Genomic DNA, 20,041 nt, shown 5'->3' on the forward strand with positions numbered 1-20,041 from the left:
CTAGGGAGGCCAAACCTGGAGGCCCTGTTAGATGTTGCTCCCCCCCCCCCCTTTTATGAACATTTTATTTTGGAACTATTTTAAATTTACAGAAAAGTTGTAGATACAATGCAAGAGTCCCCATATGCTCCTCACCCGGTTTCCCCCAACATTAACACTGAACATGACCTTGGTATATTTGTGAAAATTAAGAAAGCAACACGGCCAAGTCACCATTAAGTAAACTCCACGTTGTAACAGGTCCTACTAAGATCCCTTTTCTGCCCCGGGACCCACCCCGGATCCCCAGTGCATTCAGCCAGCTTGGGCTCCACTCCCCTCGCCCCACAGCCTTTCCCGCCTGGAACAGACTGGCCCGCGACTCGGTAGAATGCCTCTCACTTGGGCTGGTCTGATGCTTTCCTCATGACTGGACTGTGTGGGAGAGAAGCGGGTAGGGGGTGGTTCTGGGGTTTGAGGAAGGGCAGATTCTGGGTGTGGCGGACTCCCGGAGAGTGTGTGAGGACTGAGCAATGATGTCCCGGGGTTGGCAGTGGGGGGTCCTGGTGCCCCTTAGTGACAGCGCTTTGATGTAGGAGGAAAGGGAACGTGAGGATGGCTTGTAGACCTTCCTAGGAGCTTGAAGTGGGGAATGCAGCTGGAGGGGGCTCAGATGTCGAAGCTCCAAAAGGAAGCTCTGTGGAAAGGGGGTCGCTGAGCCTGGCATGAGTCCCAACCCCTCTGACTCTTGCCTTAGTTTCCCCATCTGTGTCATGGGGACCTGGTTCTGCCTTTGAGTCCTGTCCTTAGGAAGGTTCAAATGTTCAGGCATCCGGCATGTGGCAAGCGCGCGGAAGGTTCGTCTGTGTGCTGCTTGTGCTCCCCTCTCCACTCCAGACCAGGAGAGGGACACAAGCCCCAGTGGGAAAAGACAAAGGTGGATTATGGTGTCCCCAGGACTGGAGGGGGCCCCCAAAACTGTCTGTATCAAGGGTCTGTCCTGTGCAGCAGCCGGGTAGGACCCTGACCCTTGACACCTTTCTTACAGCCCCTGTCTTCAGTCTGGCCTCACAACAGGACCCCAGGCCAACTCCCCTCTGACCATCCCCATTAAAGGTCCCTCGTCCCCTCCCCTATGTTGACAGTCCTTATCTGCTTTGTGGCTGAACCTGCCCAACCTGAAATCTGTCCTCTCACAGCACTGGCCTTTCTACTCTGTTCAGAATAGTAGGTGAGTGTTTGTTTGTTTGTTTAGTGCCTACTGCATACCAGGCACTGTTCTAGGCACTGGGGATACTACAATGGTAGAACTCACAGACCAGCGGGGAGAGCAGATATTCAACAAATAGTCCCTCCAACGAATGTGCAGTGAATAAGCTGTGGCTTTAGCTCAAGAACATTCAATAGCTCCCTAGCATCCCTTGAAAGCATACTTATTGAGCATCTGATTAATGCCAGATTCTGGCAATACCTTCCCTCCCAAGTCATCTATGCCTCTCGTCACCTATGAACTGTTTTACAGCCGTGTAAATTGCAGGAAACTGGTGCTATTGCAAAGGAGTCTTGTCCAGAGGAGTGCAGATGGATTTTGTCCCGTGGGCCACAGATTATTGCCCTGTGACTACTGACCCGTTTTGAATTGATCTGTAAATTCATTTCAGCATTCTTGATGCCCTGTGTGTGTTCTTCCCTTACACTCATTCTTGAACAGGCTGTAAACTCTTCCTGGTTCCCACATTAATTAATGCGTTAAACAAACTCATAACGCACCTGTATGCTTTCATATTAGTATGAGAGTCATGTTTTTACCTTTTGGGGGAAAACCATCCTTTAACACCATAACACCAAAAGGCCTCACACCAGCCTCCAAGTCCCCCCCTCATATTTCTAACTACCTCCCAGTTACTTGTCCCACTCACCATTAAAATCTTCAAACCCCAGAACATTCTCCCACCTTTCTTCCAAATCAACCTGGACCCCAATCTATTTCTCATACATCAGCATATGCTGTGCTGTAGTTCTACCAAGTCTTTCCAGAATCTGCCCACTTCTCCCCTCTCCTCTGCCTCCACCTGGTCTAGTCCCATCATTGCCCACCTGGACCAACCCGGTCGACTCAGCCCTGGCCCCCTCGCTCCTGCCCTTTCCCGTCACAGTCTGTTCTCCCTGCAGCCACCAGAGGGCACCTGTGAGCACCTGAATCAGGTCTGGTCCATCCTCTGCCCACAGCCCTCCGGGACTCCTCCCTCCCTCCAGGAAAAGCCCAAGTCCTCCCCAAGGCCCCACACGACCTGCCCCATCCCCTTCCTGCCCTCACCTCCTCCCACTCTCCCCCTCGCTCACTGTCCTCCAACCACCTGCCCTGGGGCCTTTACACCTGACATCACCGCTGCTTCAAATGCCCCAAGTACTTCCTTTAAGTCTTATCAAGTGGGCCCTCCCTAATCTTTACTTAAGATTATAAAATGCCTTCCTGTCTATTTCATTCCTATTTCTCGAACTTCTTTTACTTCTTTTTTCCTGTGAAACTGACCGCTCTCTGACTCAGGATACAATTTAAGATAGTTAACTTCCTTATTATGTCTCTTCTCTGTTTTTCTCCACCAAAATACAAGCCCACAAGATCAGGGACCTTTTCTGAATCCCCACAGCCCAGAACAGCGCCCGGCACACGGTCGGTGCTCCATACATTCAGGTCCAGTCCCCGGGCACGTCCTCCTCCCATTCACATCTCCCACGAATGAACCTCAGTCCATTCCAAAGAGTGTCAGACTCCACCCTGGGCAAACACTGCTCCTCTGGCATCGGACCAGGACGAGGAGGAAGAACAGAAACCCAACTAGAAAGTGAACTTTCCCCAGAACTCAGGGCCTCATGGAAGCACTGAGCCAGGGAGGCGGAAATTCATAAGATGCTGAGCCTGGGACGTCGGTCAGGGGGCATGGGCAGCCCCCAGACCTTCCTGCTCTCTACATTTTGACTCCTACCTGCCTGACAGCCAAACTTTGCTGTGCAGCCCTGGACACGTGGCTGCCCCTCTCTGAGCCAGGGCTAAGTATAAAAAACACACCAGATTTGGAAGTGCGGTACCCCCAAAAGAATAAAACAGGAAAGTGGCTGGCCTGAGGTCTGATTTTGAGTGAGACACCTTTTCCCGCAATCCCCACACGACTAGCATCGATTGCTGACCCCGTGATGTGTGTTCTCAGCAGCCCTGCTAGCTGGTGGCTCTTATACCCACTTTACAGACTGGGAAACTGAGATCCAGATAGGAGAAATGGCTGGAGGCTGTCTCAGTCGAAACATATTCCTCACAATCCCACAACCGCCCAAATCTCAAGCCTCCCTGCTCCCTGGGGCTCCATGAGCATGCTGCCCTGGGGTGGTCCCAAATGCCAGGCCCACTCTGTGCCCCGCGTCTCAGATGCCTATGCCTTCCCAGCCCCAAGGGACCCACTTGGTCCCGGACAAAGAGATTTGAGGTGCGATCAGACACTGGCTCTCAGGAAGCTCCTTTTTTCCTGCACGTCTGGGAGCAAATGACCCAGAAAAATGTCTTGCCACCCATCCCCTCTCCTCTCCAGCTTCTACCCGCAAAGACCATCCTGGCTCCTTGCCCACAGCCTGCTCTGGGGACTGTTGTGACAACCATTTGCTTGCTCCCACCCCCTCCTGCATTTCACCTTCAGGAGAAGCAAGGTAAGGCGACCCCAGGACCTGTCTCCCCAGCTCCCGCAGGTGCCAGCGGTGGTGGGAGGCCCGTGCAATTCTCAGAAGAGGCCCCCACATTGACCAGGTGCCAGGCTGCCCCACCTGCCACCTCCCTGCCCGACTTCCCGTCCTTCGTTTGGAGGATCAGAGAGACCAACCCGTGCCCCCTCGGCCCCCTGGCACCACCTGGGCCAACAATGACCCTTTTAGGTCTCTGGCTCCGGCGTCCTGGGCTGACTGCCAGGGGCAGTAGCTGCCAGCCAGATAATCCTTTAGAAACTATGTCAGTGCCCACGCACGAGTGTCAGCTTCCTGCTTTCGGGGGAGCTGCGGGAAGGGGAGCGGGGGTCCCAGGTCCCCGTGGTGGGGAGTCCGGCCCCAGCAATGGCCCGGGGATGACGGGCAGAGCGGGACTTACCTGTCTAGGAGGCTGAGAGGCCTCTGGGCAGGCAGCAGGAGCCTGGGCTTGGGTGCCCGCCTGGCATGGGGGTGGGGAGGGAACCTGAGGTTTGAGCTCTGTCCTCCCCACCTGTTTGCTCAACTTTTCCTCGCTTGTGGCAGCTGTAGGCTGGCGGGTCCTGTGCCAGGTGGAACCAGCAGGGCAACATGCGACATGCACAGGCGAACTGGCAGTATGAGCGAGACAGGGAGGCTGGCTGGGTGTGTGGCTCTGTCGCAAGGTGCTCTCACGTGGGAGCAGCTGGCCTTAACCCCTGCTCGCCCAGAGGCCAGGGACACCGGGTCGTGCCCTGCTTGGGCCATTCACCCCTGGGCCGCTTGCTGATAGCAGCACTGGGGCCAGCACATATAGGCTGGTCCTGGGGAAAGGTTTAATGAATCAACTAAGAAATAAAAGAATGAATCTCCTCCTGGCCCCCTCCTTCTCCCCTCTGCTCTCTTGGCAGCGGGGACTGCCAAGCCTTTGCATTTGCCGTGCCTTCCACCATGTGTGCCATCTCAGAAACTGTGGCAGGGCTGGCTCCTTCCTGCCCTGCGGATCTGAGAGCAAATTCTGCTTCTGTGCTACAAACTGACCAGCCAGATTCCTGTGCCAAGAAGCTTCAGTCACTTCCCAGCTGGGTAGCTTTGGGTCTCCTCAGGTACCTCATCTAAAAAATAGGGAAAAACTCTAGCATCTACTTTCTAGGGGAGTTTCGAAGGGTGAGTAAATGAATAAATGTCCATAAAGTGCTTAAAACAGGACAGGGCACACAGTAGGTCCACATCTTCTGGATACTACGCACAGGTGACTGATCCCAATGCATGAGATGTGGTTAAGTATGAAAAACACACCAGATGTGGGAGCCGCGGTACTCCCAAAAGAATGTAAAATAGCCTGTTATTTTTTAAAAAGTATGGTTTTATTGATTTTAGAGAGGAAGGGAGACGGTTAGAGAGAGAGAAACATTGTTGAGCTGCCTCTGCACGCCTCCGACTGGCAATGAAACCCGCAACTTGGTCATGTGCCCTGAACGGGAATCGAACCTGTGATTTCTTGATTCATGGGTCGACACTCAACCACTGAGCCACACTGGATGGGCTCATTATATTTTTACATGGAACTTAAAAAAAATCTTTATTGTTGAAAGTATGACATATGTCCCCCTTTTCTCATTGACCCCCTTCTAGCTGGCCCCCACCCTCTGCCCCAGGCCTTCACCACACTATTGTCTGTGTCCATGGAGCATGCTTATATGCATACAAGTTCTTTGGTTGATTTTTTCCCCCCCGCGCACACCCCCACCCCCACCTTCCCTCTGAGATTCAACAATCGGTTCTATGATTCTATGTCTCTGGATCTATTTTGCTTGTCAATTTATTTTATTCATTAGATTCCACGTATGAATGATGTCATGCGATACTCGTCTTTCTCTGCCTGGTGTATTTCACTTAGCATAATACTAGTCTTCAGGTCCCTCCCTCCATGCTGTCTCAAAGGGTAAGAGATCCTTCTTTTTTACTGCTGCATAGTATTCCACAGTGTAAATGTACCACAGAGCTTGTTATTTTTAATATCCACTCTATGTTGCAATGATATTTTGCATATGTTGGGTTAAATGAGACATGTGGTTAAACTAATCTTACCACTTTCTATTTTGCTTTTTATATTGTGGTTAGTGGAAAATTTTAAATGACATCTAAGATTTCATTTTTTTGTTAATCCTCACCCAAGGATATATATTTTTTCAATATATCTTTATTGATTTCAGAGAGGAAGAGAGAGGGAGAGAGACAGATAGAAGCATGATGAGGGAGAGAATCATTGATCAGCCGCCCCCTACTGGGGATTGAGCCTGCAATCCCGGCATGTGCCCTTGGCCAGAATCGAACCTGGGACCCTTCAGTCCTCAGGCTGATGCTCTATCCACTGAGCTAAACTGTCTAGGGCAAGGATATTTTTTTCCCCATTGATTTTCAGAGAGAGAAACATCACTGTGAGAGAGACACATTGATTAGTTGCCTCCTGCACACACCCCAACTGGGCCGGGCATCGAGCCTGCAACCAAGGTAGGTGCCCTTGACCTGAATCGAACCCATGATCCTTAAGTCCGAGGGCCAGCTCTCCAACCACTGAGCCAAACCAGCTAGGGCTAACGGTTAAGATTTTACATTTAAATTGGCTTGTATTGCCTTGGCTCTGTTGGTTAGAGCGTCCGCCCAATATACCAAGGTTGGAGGTTCAATCCCTGATCGGGGCACATACAAGAATCAACCAATGACTGCATAAGCAGATGGAACAGCAAATCGCTACCTTTCTCCCTCTAAAATCAATCAATCAATAAAATCTAAAAACCTGGCCATTACATTGGCTAGCGTTGTAGTTCTTGGGCTGCGCTGGAATAGGAGCTTACCGCATAATAGATATTGAGCCCGTCCTTTTCGATCACATTCTATTGCCACTGTGTCACATCTGTGCTATTTTCAAAGGGTTTATTAGCAGCTGAAACTATCTTCTGTCTTGTGCTTGTTTATCTCTCTCTTCTAGAATGTCACCTTATTGAGGTCAGGGATTTTGTCTTGCTCATTCCTGTATCCCCGTGGCCTAGAACAGTGCCTGGTACACAGGCGGTGCTCAATAAGTGTTTGGGGCATGAATGAATGCATGCATGCATGCATGAACGAACGAATGAATGAATGGAATATGGGGGGGGGGGCACAAGGGTCCCTCCTAGCTGGTACCTAGCGTTGATGCTAATAGCATATATGACCACGAGGGGGCGGCAGAAACCAGGCAATTGCCCCAGCCGGCAGCCTCCGCTTTCCATCTCGTAAAACCAGAAAAGCGGCTGGGCAGTTCACTTGCTTGGAGCGTCCCCCCCTTTCGCCAAAGTCGGGGGTTTGATCTCCGGTGAGGGCATATGTAAGAAGCAACCAGTGAAAGCATAAATAGGTGGAACCACAAGTCAACGTCTCTCTCTTCCTCTCTCTAAAAATCAATAAATAATAAAAAATAATAAGGGTATAATAAGGGAGCAGGGACGTGGGGGGGGGGCGGGGGGAGGATGAATCAGGAGGACCAGAAGCCGCTGCCCCACCCAGACCCCGGCCCCTCCCTCCTCTCCATTCCCTGCCTCCTCTGCTGTTCCCTCCCCCCCCTCCCCCCCCACCCCCACCCCAGACTCCTGCACCAGCTTGGTTTTTTTCTCTTTACATATTCATTTTTTAAAAACTAAAGTTTATACACCCGTGTACTTTAAAGAGTCGAATTCTATTTCAGGTTTGTTAAAATTAGGAGTGGCATTGTCACCCCACAATTTCTCCCCTCCCAGAGGGGCTGTCCTCTTAGTTTAAGTTAAATTATGCTGACATTCATTTCTGCATCTCTGAATAATGCCTGTTTTGCCACTTCTTGATTTTTCAGTTTTAGTATTGACTTCCCACCAGGAAAGGTTCAGAATCAAACCTGAAAAAAAAATTGTAATTTCATTTTCATGATCCTTATCACTAATCCAACCCCAGCCCTTCCCCAGTGTGTGAACCAGTGCTTCTCAGACGCAGGCATGCACATTGCCTTACGGGGCTCATTGAAACCCCAGGAGTTTCTGATGCAGGAGGTCTGAGGTGGGTGGGGTACAAGATTCTGCATCTCCACCAAACTCCAGGGTGACGTCTCCCCAGCACCCCAGGCAGTGATGAGGGACAATGTCTCTGGAGTCAGGCAGGCCCGAGTGAAAACATCCCAGCTCCCGTCCTTCACTAGCAGGACGTCTGGGTCCCCCACCTACACCCAGCCACTCCCCACAGCAGAAATCATTAGTTATGAAGAAAACTACTGACAGCAGCATTTATCACTCCTCAAATCATGACCTCACAATTAACAACCGTCTAGTCATATCACAAATCAATTCACCATTAGACTTTAATAACAACAGGGATACAATTACTCTTCAGACATAAATACACTGATTGACAGCATGGTTCTTTGTGTAATTCTCATGTGCAAAATGGGAATGACAATAGATTTTATCGGCTTGATCAGTATTATACAATAATTATTGTTTTCTAAGTATAAGGTTCTGTGTTAGATATTGGGAATATACTAATAGTGAAAAACAGGTCCCTAACTTATGGAGATTTGGCATGTCAAAGGCTTTGGCACTGAGACTAGCATTTAGTAATATTATTATGTATATTTATCATTATATTATAAATAATGCTATACGTAACATTGTTATGGGTTCACTCAGCGAGATAGACCACCGACTCAGAATTTAAATTTAAGAGCCTTTATTAAGCTGGCCAGCTGACCACAGTTACAGCACCCTGCTGGAGCAGAGGCCGAACTGCAGCGCTGACTGCAAGAGTTACATTTTATTATTAAATTTTGTGGAGGCCCAGAGAAAAATGTGTCTTTCAAATTCTGGGCCCCCCAATATGGAGGAAACTCTCTTTATTTATACTTTTCCCAGTCCTTTGTCTCCCAAATTTGGAATGAGACTTCCGGGCCTTCTGAGAAAGAAGGCCTGCGTGCTGGGAAGGGGCCATGAGACCATATCTCAAGGCCTGGCCTGATGTCAGTGCCTTCCTATCTGTGTGTTTTAGGAACAGACAGCACAGCATGACCCGTCTGGCCAAAGCGCCAGGTATGCAGCCCAGCACAACATTTCTACATTATACATTAATACTACTTATATAATAATATGTTAATTTTATTTAGTAATATCATAATCCATATAATTTTACATCGTGCATAATGAAAATTAAACATTATCATATTATAATTACTATTTAGATTAAAATATTTAACACAATATTGTGTTATTTACAGTATGGTAATAAATAACTTATTAGTTGTAAGTATTCCTTATTCCATATATATTACTACCATTACAATGTGAAGTGACTGGAATGCGCTGCCCTTCCACACCCTGGGCGCGTGGGGGCGCTCGAGGCGCTCCGAGGTGTGGGACGCACTCAGGCCCCGCCCCCGAGTTCCGATTGGCGGTGCGCGCCGTGCGTGGTGGCGTAGCGCCTGGCCGCGTCCCCGGCCCTCCTCCTGCTCCCAGGGCTCGGCTCCCTCCCTCAATCCCCGGGTCGGCGGCGGTTGTTGTTCCGCGGCGGCGGCCGCACCTCGAGTCCTAACCTCCGGCCGCCCGCTCGCTAGCGGGTCCGCGCGCGCGCGCGGCCATGGAACTGGAAGTGCCGGAGGAGTCGGAGAGTGCCGAGGGGGGGACCGTGACCTCGGAGGCGACCTGGTCCGCGGAGAGCGGCGCGGTGGCAGGTAACGGTTCCGGACCTCGCGTCCCGATATGCACCCGAGTGGACCCGCCTGCCGCCCCCGCCGGGGCCCAGTGGACCCGTCCGAGTGCCGGAGGGGCGCCGAGACCCGCGGCAGGGAGACCGGAACGTTCCACTCCGGGGTGCGGGGGGGCATGGAACGCCCCCCGACTGGGCCGGGGGACTTGCCCTGGGCCCGAGGGAGGTGGGACCCCCGCCTGGGGGCTCGGAGTGGCGTCGCCTATTCCCGGGATCCCTGCGGGGGGGACGCGGACTGGGGGCGGCATTGGGTGCGGGGCCCCATTCTGAGAGGCCATGGGTGGAGCATCCTGCTTGGAAGCGTGCGGGAGACCGGTCCTCGCCCCCCCCCCCCCCCCCGCCTTAGGGCGCGCGGCGGGTGAGTGTTCCGCCTCCTGCCGAGGGCGCTCGGGGACGGCCGCCTTCCTGTCTTGTTGGGAGGGGGCTGCTCTGCGTGTGTGGAGTGATGAAGCACCCCCCTTTCCGGGGAGGGGGCCCTGTCTCCAAGGTGGGGCAGGACATGGGGTGACACTGTGCCAGATGTGCCCTCCTGCCTGGACCCACCTTCGCCGGTGCCAGCTTCCTGACCTCGCCCCTTCCCCTCGCAGGCCGTCAGCCGATGGGCAGATCTTACTGGTGGGAAAGGCCTGGGGCAGCTGGGGTGGAGGAGGGAGGTCTCTGTGGCCTCTGGGTCTGCCTCCCCACCATCTCTTCTCTTTCTGTGAAAGTGGCCATTTCTTCCCTTGCTGGGCCTCAGTTTACCTCCCTCTCACAGGAGGGGGCTCAGGGCATGACATCTCGAGGCATTTTCAGAGCTGGGGCTCTTGAAGTAGACGCGGAAGGGTAGGCCCCTCTAAGCCTTTTTCCTGGACGCTGGGGGTCTGCTGTCGCCATTGGAGGACCACTGCCTCCTGGTTGCCCCTCTCCTTGGCCTGCCTTTCTTACCCTCCCGCAGAGCAGGTGTGGGGAGCCAGGTCGCCCCACCAGCCACAGGCCCCCTTTACCTGGGGCGGAGTACAGAGCTGAGCCACGGCGGTTCCTTCTCAGTTGAGGTCATAAGCTCCCAAATAGGAAGTTTCCTGATCCAAAGAACGCTTTGCTCCTCCCTTGTAGCCTTTATGGGTGGAGCCCTCTAGACACCCCCATGGGCATCCATCCTCCTCCTCCCCTGGGCCTCCAAAAGCTTTCTTGGCAGGCAGGGAGATGCTGTGCTGCCTGGGAGCTGGGAGAAGTGTCTGAAGAGAGAGCCAGAGTGAGCATCCTGGGCTCTGGAAGACTCCCACTGCTTCCTTTGCCACTGCCATCTGGAACTGCCTGGTGGATGACCTGTTTCCTTCCGACCATCCGGCCGCCCCGCCTGCGTTCAGCCAGTGTCCTTGCCTGGCTAGCACCACACGTGGTGGAGGGCCCCAGCGAGGTCCTTTCTCAGCACCCTGACCTCTGCTGTCAGCCCCCTGGCCTGGCTGGTCAGAGACAAAATAGCCCCAGACAACTGGAAAGCTACGGAGCAGACATTTGTCTTATCAGGGGTTAGGTCAGCTGATTAGGGACAGATCAAATCCCAGCTATGGGCTGTGGCTGGGTCTGAGCATGGGGCCAGAAAGATATGGGCTGGCCCTCCCTGCTTGTCACTGAAATCCACAGATATCTGCCTCTCCCAGCTAATTTTGATTTTACTCTCTTTAAAGGGCTGCCTCTCCCCTCCAAACCCACTTTTCCTGACCTAAGTTCTGTGAAGTTTGGGTAAGAGCTGTCCTTCCTTTTCCTATTGCTGTACAATTATATAAACACATAGGTCTGCATATTCTTCACCAGGATGGTTCATGCTACACCGGGGTCTCTTTCCTTGGCACTATTGGCTTTTGGGCCAGAAAATGTATTGTTTTGGGGCGGCTGTCCTGGGCACTGGAGGGTGTTGAGCAGCATCCCTGGTCCCCACACACCTGATGCCAGAAGCTCATTCCCCCAGTTGTGACAATTACAGATGTCCCAGACATGGCCCAGTGTCCCCTGGAGATAGTCACCCTGGTGAGAGCCGCTGTACTATACCTATTACTCTGTAAGTTGCTTGCTTTTTGTCTGTAATAGTTTGGATTTTTCCCCCCATGTTGATATCAATTATTTTTTTCAGAGAGGAAGGATAATGTGCCGTGGTTAAGAGGGTGGGAATCCCTGAGTTAGCTGCCTGGGTTCCACTGAAGAGCAAGTGCTTTGATCTCTCTGAACCCTCAGTGTCCCCCTCTATAAAATGGGATGAGGGTGCTTGATGAATGTTAGCAACAGCTGCTGTAGGCACCAGCCACTGCTGATTCACCAGCCTCCTGCTGAGGGACATTCAGATTATTTCTGGAGTTGCCTTTTGCTGTTACAAGCAGTAAATGTCTTGCCTTTGAACGCGGGTGCTTCAGTTCCTAGAAGGTGGAGTCCCACCTTGGATTGGCTGGGCAGGGGCTAGCAATTGAAAAATGACTATCAGATACGCGATGGCTTTCCAGGAAGGTGTGGCAGGGGCCAAGAGAGACTGTCTCCCCACAGTGTTGCCAGCTTCGGATGTTATCAGCCTCTGTCATTTTGGCCAATCTGATGGGAGGTGAAACGTATCTTGGTATTTAGAATCTGGTTACTTTAAACGCCTGGGCTCCCAAGTCCTGGTCCAGAGAAGGCCTGATGGCGCTCCCCACTGGCTTTTAGGAGTTGTGTGGGGCACCTGGTTCCTGGGGCTTGGACACATTCACAGCCCACTGTGGGGCCTGTGAGCAGCCTGTGGGCTTTGGGGCTGAGCTGTGGTCTGCTGTTTCGGAGCCATTTCCCGCCTGTCCTTCCCGTTCCCGTGATATCTCAGAACAGTCGACTTCTTCCCAGACCTCCCAACTCCGCCCACATCTAATCTGTTAGCAAATTATGTCAGCTCAGCCTTCAAAATGGACCCAGCATCTACCCACTTCCCCTCCTCTGCCTCCACCTGGTCCAGCCCCCATCCATCGCTGGCCTAGTCCTCCGTCCCTTCGTATGCTCCCTACAGCCCACTCCAGAAGGCTCCCATTAAAAACTGAGTCAGGCCCCATTCCTTGTCTGCCCACAACCCTCCAGGACTCGTAAGCTTCCTCCAGGTAAAAGTCCTGCCCATGGTTCACAGAGTTCTGTACAGCATGCCCCTGGCCTATCCCCTCCCCGGCCTCATCTCCCTCTTTCACCTTTGCTCGCTCTGCTGCAGCCACATAGGGCTCGCTGTTTCTCTAAGGTACCAGGCATAGTCCTGCCCCAGGGCCTTTTCAAAGGCTATGCCCTTTGCCTAGAAAACTCATCCTCCTTATCTGTCATTTACTTCCTTAGCTCTTTCAAGTTTTTGCTGAAATACCTCCTCCTCAATGAGGCTTCCCTTGATATTTGAGGGCGGCCTGAGAGAGGGTAGGAAGATAGCACAGTTCAAGCAAAGGCCTGGTGTGCTCCAAGAACAGTGGGGGGTCAGTGTGCCTGGGGTGGGGCGGGTGTCATCTTTGGAGGCCTCCTCTGAAGTTGTGACCTTATGGTAACCAGGGATTGCAACATCCCTCGTTGAGTGAGCTGTGTTCTTAGGAGACAGAAAGCTCTCAGTGTGAATTCCGCCCTGGCCACTTTCTAGGAATGCAACAGAAGTGACTTGGACTGGCAGCCTCGATCTGCTCCGTGGAGAGGCCTTGGGAGTTGGACCACCTTTACCAGTTGGGGACACTCCGCCTCAGTGTCTCTGTCTGTGAAATGGGCGTGATGACTACCTTCCTCATAGGTCTCGGCCAAGTGAATTGGCGTACAAAGATCTTAGAAGGGTGCCTGGCATGTAGTCGGCTCCATGTGAGCACTGCGATTTTCCCTCCTGGGGACACCACGTGAGGCAAAGGGAACTAACTGCACGTCATAAACCGCTTCCTGCAGAGCCTGGCACAAGCTGGAGTTGGCGGTGGGACTCAGAGCATGTGAGGACGTGCAGTTGCCTCTCGGTCCTTGAACAATGCTTATTGAATATCAAGCACCTACTGTGGGCCATGTGGGGTTCTAGGTGCCTCGGTCAGTCATATCAGTGACCAGGGGGATTCCTTCGTTGCCCTCTGGCCTCTCAGATAAGACCAGGGACCACACTCGGTGGCCCCTGGACAAGTCCGCAGCTGGTTTTATTGGAACACAGACACGCCCATGCGCTCACATGTTGTCTATGCAGCTTTCACGCTACAATAGCAAAACTGAGTTTCAAGACAGAGACCGTATAGCCTGCAGTGTGGAAAATACTCACTGTCTGGTCCTTTACGGAAAATGTTTGCTGACTCCTGAGTAAACCATGCCGGAGAGTGGTGAGTGTGCAGAGGGAAGTGAAACGTGTTGTGGCGGTATGAGTGACAAGAGCCTGCTGTAGGAGTCAGGAGGGGAGGTGACTTGAGTGAGAAACAGCAGCTGAGGGTGGAGCTTCCAGGCAGAGGGAACATGCAAAGGGGCCCTGTGGCCAAAATGAGTGTGATTCCTTTGAGCAAGGATGCTAAGTCCGTGTGTGGGGCAGGAACGGGGATAGGCAGGGTCGCCACTTGGGGCCGGAGACCGTGGCTCTGCCTCTGTGGCTCGGTTTTGTTCTGAATTCAGTTGGTGGTGCTGGGAGGTTGAAGCAGGGCAGTGTGCACTGAGTCAGTTTTGCAGAGCACGCTCTGGCTACTTGGTGGGGACGGTGCTGAGGGGTTGTGGGGCGCCTGGATGGGGGTAGAGGGAGGTGAGGGAGATGAGGAACCCAGGAGGGTTTTGTGTGCCCTGGAGTTGGTGGTGGGGTGGGGAGGGCCCAGGAAGGAGCAGGTCTTAGAAGGGCTGAGCTTGCACTGATGTGGGAGGAGTAGGGAAGAGGGGGTGCTGTTCAGGGGCCCCCAAGGCATGTGGAGCCTTACTGACCTGGCAGGGTGGCCTGGGCCTTGACCTGGGTAGACCCTGCCTTGACCTTGGACAGCATGCCTCTGAGCAAGTGAGGTCCCTGCTTTTCACCTTGGTTTTTCCTCTAAAGATGAGGGCAGTGGAGCCCCAAGGACTCAGGGGGACAGAAATAGGTGAGGCCTGCAGCCCCCGGCAGCATTCTTTAACTGACATCTGCTTGACCTGGCTGTTTACAGATGGGAAGGCCCAGGTTCTAAGGGGCGTCTTGGGCTGCCAGGCTTTCTGTCCCCAAATCCTGCCACCTTGACCAAGTCGCATGTCACCACATGTGAGAACAGGCCGAGACCCCACTGGGGATTTTCCTGCTGCTGCCAGCTGGACTCACAGCCTGAGCCACGGGAATGCTTCTGTAGAAGATTACTGACTAAGGGGATTAGCCATGGGGCCCTGCCCAGCCCTCCCCCTCCTGCCCCATCAGGCTGCACAGGAGGGAGTGGGGTCCACCCAAGAGGCCCCAAATGCCTGAACCAGTAGAAAGGAAACGTTTTGGGGACCTGGCCTCTGTCTTTGATTGAAGAAATGAACCCTAACTGCCTGGCTGATATGGCTCAGTGATTGAGCATCAACCTGTGAACCAGGTTATGGTTCAGTTCCTGGTCAGGGCACATCTTGGGTTGTGGGCTTGATCCCCAGTAGGGGGTGTGCAGGAGGCAGCCAATGGATTATTCTCTCTCATCATTGATGCGTTTATTTCTCCTTCTACATCTCTGAAATCAATAAAAATATATTAATAAAAAAAGAAAGGAACCTCAACATTTTGCCACAATTGTCTCCTTTCCATCACCCACGCATCATGCATATGTGTTGTGGCCTTTATCCTGGATGGAGGCATGGGGTTGCTGTTGAAGGTTTTAGGGAAGTTTGGGTTTGCTCATGCTCTGTGGTTTGTGTTTCTCTTGCACATGTCTCCTTATGTGTCTTAGCCGAAGGTGCATCAGGTGCTATTGGCAGGAGAATGGTACGTTGTGTGGGGCCAAGGGGGCGGCAAGGATGGAGAAAAGAGGCATGGAAGGAGAGCCAAGACGTGGGGTCCCAGCAGTCACGGAGGAAGTGATTCAGCTGTTCTATGCCTCAGTTTCCTTATTTGCAAAGCGGGATCACAGACATGCTTTTCTCTGTGGTTCACAGGAAGATTAGATGCATCAGTGCTCAGGAAATGCTCAGAACAGGGCTCAGCGTGTGGCAGATGCTCAGTAAGTGGGAGCAGAGGCACACAACTTGGGCTAGGTGGCCTGGGCCAGCACTCTGTGCCCCCTTCCAGCAGGGCAGCTGGGAGGCCATGCAGGGCCGCTCAGTCAGCATAGGGTCTGGGCGGGCTACCTCTAGGGCTCCTTGGCCTCCCAGCTTCGTGCAAGCCCATTCAGCCCTGGTCCTGACTGTGTGACCTGGCCTTTGTCGGTCAGAATGGCTTAGGACCCACTGTGTGACAAACAGCCCTGCAACTCAGTGACCTGTCCCAGAGGCTCATTTCTTGCTTATGCCAAGTGTCCCTGGTGGGTCATCAGGGAAGTGAGCTCATTGTGATCACTCAGAGACCTTAGTGATGGGGCTGCTGTCACCCTGAAGGTGCCCATTCACTTGGCAGAGGTGCACGTGGAAATCCTAGTCCACAGCCGTGGTGTCAGTATCATTAGCAGGGCCTCCTGTCACCCTTAGAAGGCCCACAGCTTGGGTGATACATTCTGTTGGTACCTGACAGATGATGACATTTGGTGGTGACCGGTCTCATGCTCTAATAATACTGCAAAGCATCACCTGCAGGGTCATCTCTGTCGGCTGAATTCCTGAAGGCAGAATTGATGGGATAAAGGCTCCCTCCATGCTAGTGTAATTTTGAAAGGTGCTACCTATATTGAAATGTACCTAGGATGTGTGTGGGTATTTTTTTAATTTAATTTTTAAAATTGATTTTTAGAGAGAGGAAGGGAGAGGGAGAGAGAGAGAGAGAAACAGAAAATTTGATGTGAGAGCAAAACATTGATCAGCTGCCTCCTGCACACCTCCTACCGGGGATCTAGCCCACCACTTGGGCATGTGCCCTGACTGGGAATAGAGCTGGCAGCCTTCTGGTGCACAGGATGATGCCCAGTCATCTGAGCCATACCGGCCAGGGCCTGGGATTTGTGTTTTTTTTTAATATATATTTTTTGATTTCAGAGAGGAAGGGAGAGGGAGAGATAGCAGCATCTATGATGAGAGAGAATCATCAATCGGCTGCCTCCTACACACCCCACACTGGGAATCGAGTCCACAACCCAGGCATGTGCCCTGACCAGGAATCGAACTATGACCTCCTGGTTCAGAGGTTGACGCTCAACCACTGAGCCATGCCGGTCGGGCTGGGATGTGTTTTTATCAGGTGTGGTGAGGTCCACAGATTAGGAGATGGCTGCCATTGAGAAAGAATTCGTTACTCATGGTTCCCAAGATGAGAGGGGCACACAGGGCACATGGGGAAGCACCAGGAGGCAGAGTGGTAAGAGGAAAGCATCGGCCTTTATTGGGGTTTTGTTAGGATGCATTGGACAAGGCAGAGTAGGTACACTGAATGCTTATGATTGGCTAGTTTGAATAATTTCAGTGGGCTCTGCATGATAGGGCCAGCTGGCACTTGGCCCTACAGTGATTGGGGCAGGGGCATGTGGGCTGTGTGAGAGAGTTAGATGAAGTTGGGGGTGTGTGGATTGCTTGGTTTATACATCCAAGGTGCATTCACAGGGAGTTGTTTGTGATATCTGAGTTGGCCAATGCCAGGAGAGGCAGTCCCCCAGGTTTGTGAGCCCCTGAGATGTCAGAACATCATAAAATACAGACAGTATAAAGAAAGTGATCAACCCAGAACCAGATGGACTGTTCTGAGTTCCCTTTGTCAGTGGGTGAGAGTGCCTGTGTCTGGTCCATTTCTCTGATCTTTGCCAATCTTATGGGTGTAAAGTGACATCTCAGCATAGTTGCGATTTGGATTTATCTTGTGAATAGGAGTGAAAGCTCTTCATGTTGTTTTTTCTCTTACTGTGTCATCTTTGTTTTATTAAAAATATATTCCAGCCCTAGCCTGCTTGGCTCAGTGGATAGAGTGTCAGCAGGTTCAATTCCAGTCAAGGACTCGTACCTCAGTTGCAGGCTCCATCCCAGACCCCAGTCAGGGAACGTGCAGGAGGAAACCAATCTATGTGTCTCTCTCACATCAATGTTTTTCTCTCTCTGTCTCTTCCCCTCCCTTCCACTCTCTCTCTAAAAAAAAAAAAAAAAGGAAAAGGAAAAATATCTTTGGTGGGGATTAATAAATACATAAATACACACATACACACACACACACACACACACACGCGCGCGCGAGGCCTGGTGCACAAATCTGCACAGGTGGGGTCCCTCGGCCTGGCTGTCTTGCCCAGCTCAGCTGGGCCGGGAGAAGAGACTGTGGGAGGTTGGCCAGCCACAGGAGGTTGGCTGTGAGAGCACACTGACCACCAGGGGGCAGCTCCTGTGTTAAGCATCTGTCCCCTGGTGGTCAGTGCACATCATAACTACCGGTCCACCGGTTGTTCGTTCAACTGGTCGGAAAGGTCGCTTAGGCTTTTATATATATATAGGGTTTTTTTTCCAGCCAAGGGAGCAAAGACAAGCCCACCCAGGTCACATGGACGCTGACAGGACTGGTGGGAGGATCTGCCCTCTCATCCCTATAGTATTCTGTATTTTTGTTAGAGTTGGAAAATGGAATGTCACCCACTAGGGAGTCAGGGCCATCGCAGAGGCTGTACCTTTGTTGCCTTTGCTTAAGTGAGCTCTGTGGGTTCAGTTCCCATCTGTCTTGGTTCCACATTTACTGACCCCTCTTTATCACGCAGCCCTGTTCCTACATTTAATCACACACATTTGAGAACATTCATTTTCTGGGATCTGTATAATTGTGTCTTTCTCACATTCAATTGAGTTATCAGTCTTTTATTGATTTGTAGGCACTCCTGATGTACTATGAAAGTTTTTTTTTTTAATTTATGATACGAGGGCGAGTAGCTTTTCTCCGTCTTCTCTTATGCTGCTTATTAATGCCGGGCAGGTAGTGTTGTTTTTCTGTGGTCAAATTGACCAGTTTCTCCTTTTATGGTTTCCCAGTTCGGTTTCATAGATGGAAACGTCTTCCCTGTTCAGCGGTTATAATTAAATTCTTCTAGTACTTCTGTAATTGCACTTTTTAAACATTTAAATTCTAACTATATTTAGAATTTATCCTGACATAAGACATAATAAGGGTTTAGTTGATTCAGACTTTTCCAGGTGTCTCAGAGTTACCTGATCCCCACTTTCTGGATAATCTTTTCTCACCAATTTGAGGTGCCACCTTGATTATATACCAAACTCCTGTATGTGGCTGGTCTATTTCTGGATTTCCTATTCTGTCCCGTATTGTCTGCCTGTGTCTCCTGCAGCAGGCGTGTCTTAAATGACAAGTAATAACATGCTTACTGTGAAAAAGCAACAGCCAAACCTGTACGCAGTAGAATGTGAATGTCTCTCCCTCTCCTTTCTACAAAAGCCATGACCGTCATTCTAGTATTTTATTTCTGTGCCTGTACCTACCTGTCTTTACATATATTATTCTTTTTTAGTATTTTATTTTGAAAACTTTCAAACCTGAAGAAAAAGTTGCAAGAATACGGAGGTGAACACCTGTCATACCTTCACTGAGGTTCCCCAGCTGTTAATGTCTTGCCTCATTGCATTATCTGTGTGTATGTATCTGCCGGGCCATTGGGAAGTCAGACGTGATGCCCTATGATTGCAGACATGATGCCCCTATGTCCCTAAATACATCAGTACAGTTGACTCTCGTTCACAGTAATTCTGTTCTGTAGCGTTGCCGTGAGTCCTAAGTTCTGAACACTGGACCACTGCTCCTGGGGAAGGAAATGTGGGTTTCAGGTTCCTGCAAGCCTCTGGTTACATTTCTCAGCTAATCAATAAGTAACCTTGTGTTGTCTGTGTCTCTGTTTAAAGACACTTATTTAATATACATTGTTTCTTCATTAACACGGTGCTCCCAGCTCTGTAGCTGCACCTGAACCAAGTTCTAACACATGCATCTTCTCCTAAGGCACAGCTCAGCTTCTGTGCTTAGGAACCCTAGACAGTACTTCAGCTCTGCACTTGGGAGACATTTTAAACAGCAAATCACCAACAAAAAGCACAAACATGTAAAAGAAGTGGCACTTGCTAGACCATGAAAAGGACGCGTATAGTATAAGAGCTGAGGCGAAAAGGCAGAGAGCGTCGCCTGGTTTGACCCCTGCTGGGTACATGTGGGGGTGACTCAAATTTTTCACTACCCTGCATGTGTCGGGGAATGACTGTGAAAGCCACATGAGGGTTGATGTGGGATTACAAACAAATTTTAGCCAGAAGGTGAGTTTGCAGCTATGGAATTCGTGAGTAATGAGCATCAACTATATATCTTATAAGCAAAGATATTTTCTTGGCTCAGTGCAGGGGTCGAGTGTAGGAAATTTAATATGGGTGCAGTATTCACACTTTCATCAGTTAATCCAGAATCGTCCTGAGCTGGAACTGTTTGTTCCCTCTCTAGAATTCAGTCCAGCACTCAGAGACCTGGGCACAGCAGGGTCACCAGAGGACCTGTGATTGGACAAGCTTCCTTCCAGGGCTGACA

General features: G+C 51.3%; 1 protein-coding gene across 4 annotated transcripts in view; it reads left to right on the forward strand.

The window, feature by feature from the left end:
* The first annotated feature begins 9,196 nt into the window (after positions 1 to 9,196).
* The window catches only part of PIP5K1C (phosphatidylinositol-4-phosphate 5-kinase type 1 gamma), a 55,646-nt gene continuing 44,801 nt past the window's right edge, over positions 9,197 to 20,041 (forward strand). For 3 of the 4 annotated variants that reach the window (XM_081091601.1, XM_081091603.1, XM_081091602.1), the window contains exon 1: positions 9,197 to 9,412. In XM_081091601.1, the coding sequence (XP_080947727.1) occupies positions 9,319 to 9,412 (94 nt within the window). In that variant the 5' untranslated portion in view covers positions 9,197 to 9,318. The remainder of the gene's footprint in view (positions 9,413 to 20,041) is intronic. The other variant, XM_081091604.1, reaches the window with a different exon arrangement.

Source organism: Myotis nattereri (genome assembly GCF_964212035.1).
Source record: "Myotis nattereri genome assembly, chromosome: 5".
Lineage (NCBI taxonomy): Eukaryota > Metazoa > Chordata > Mammalia > Chiroptera > Vespertilionidae > Myotis > Myotis nattereri.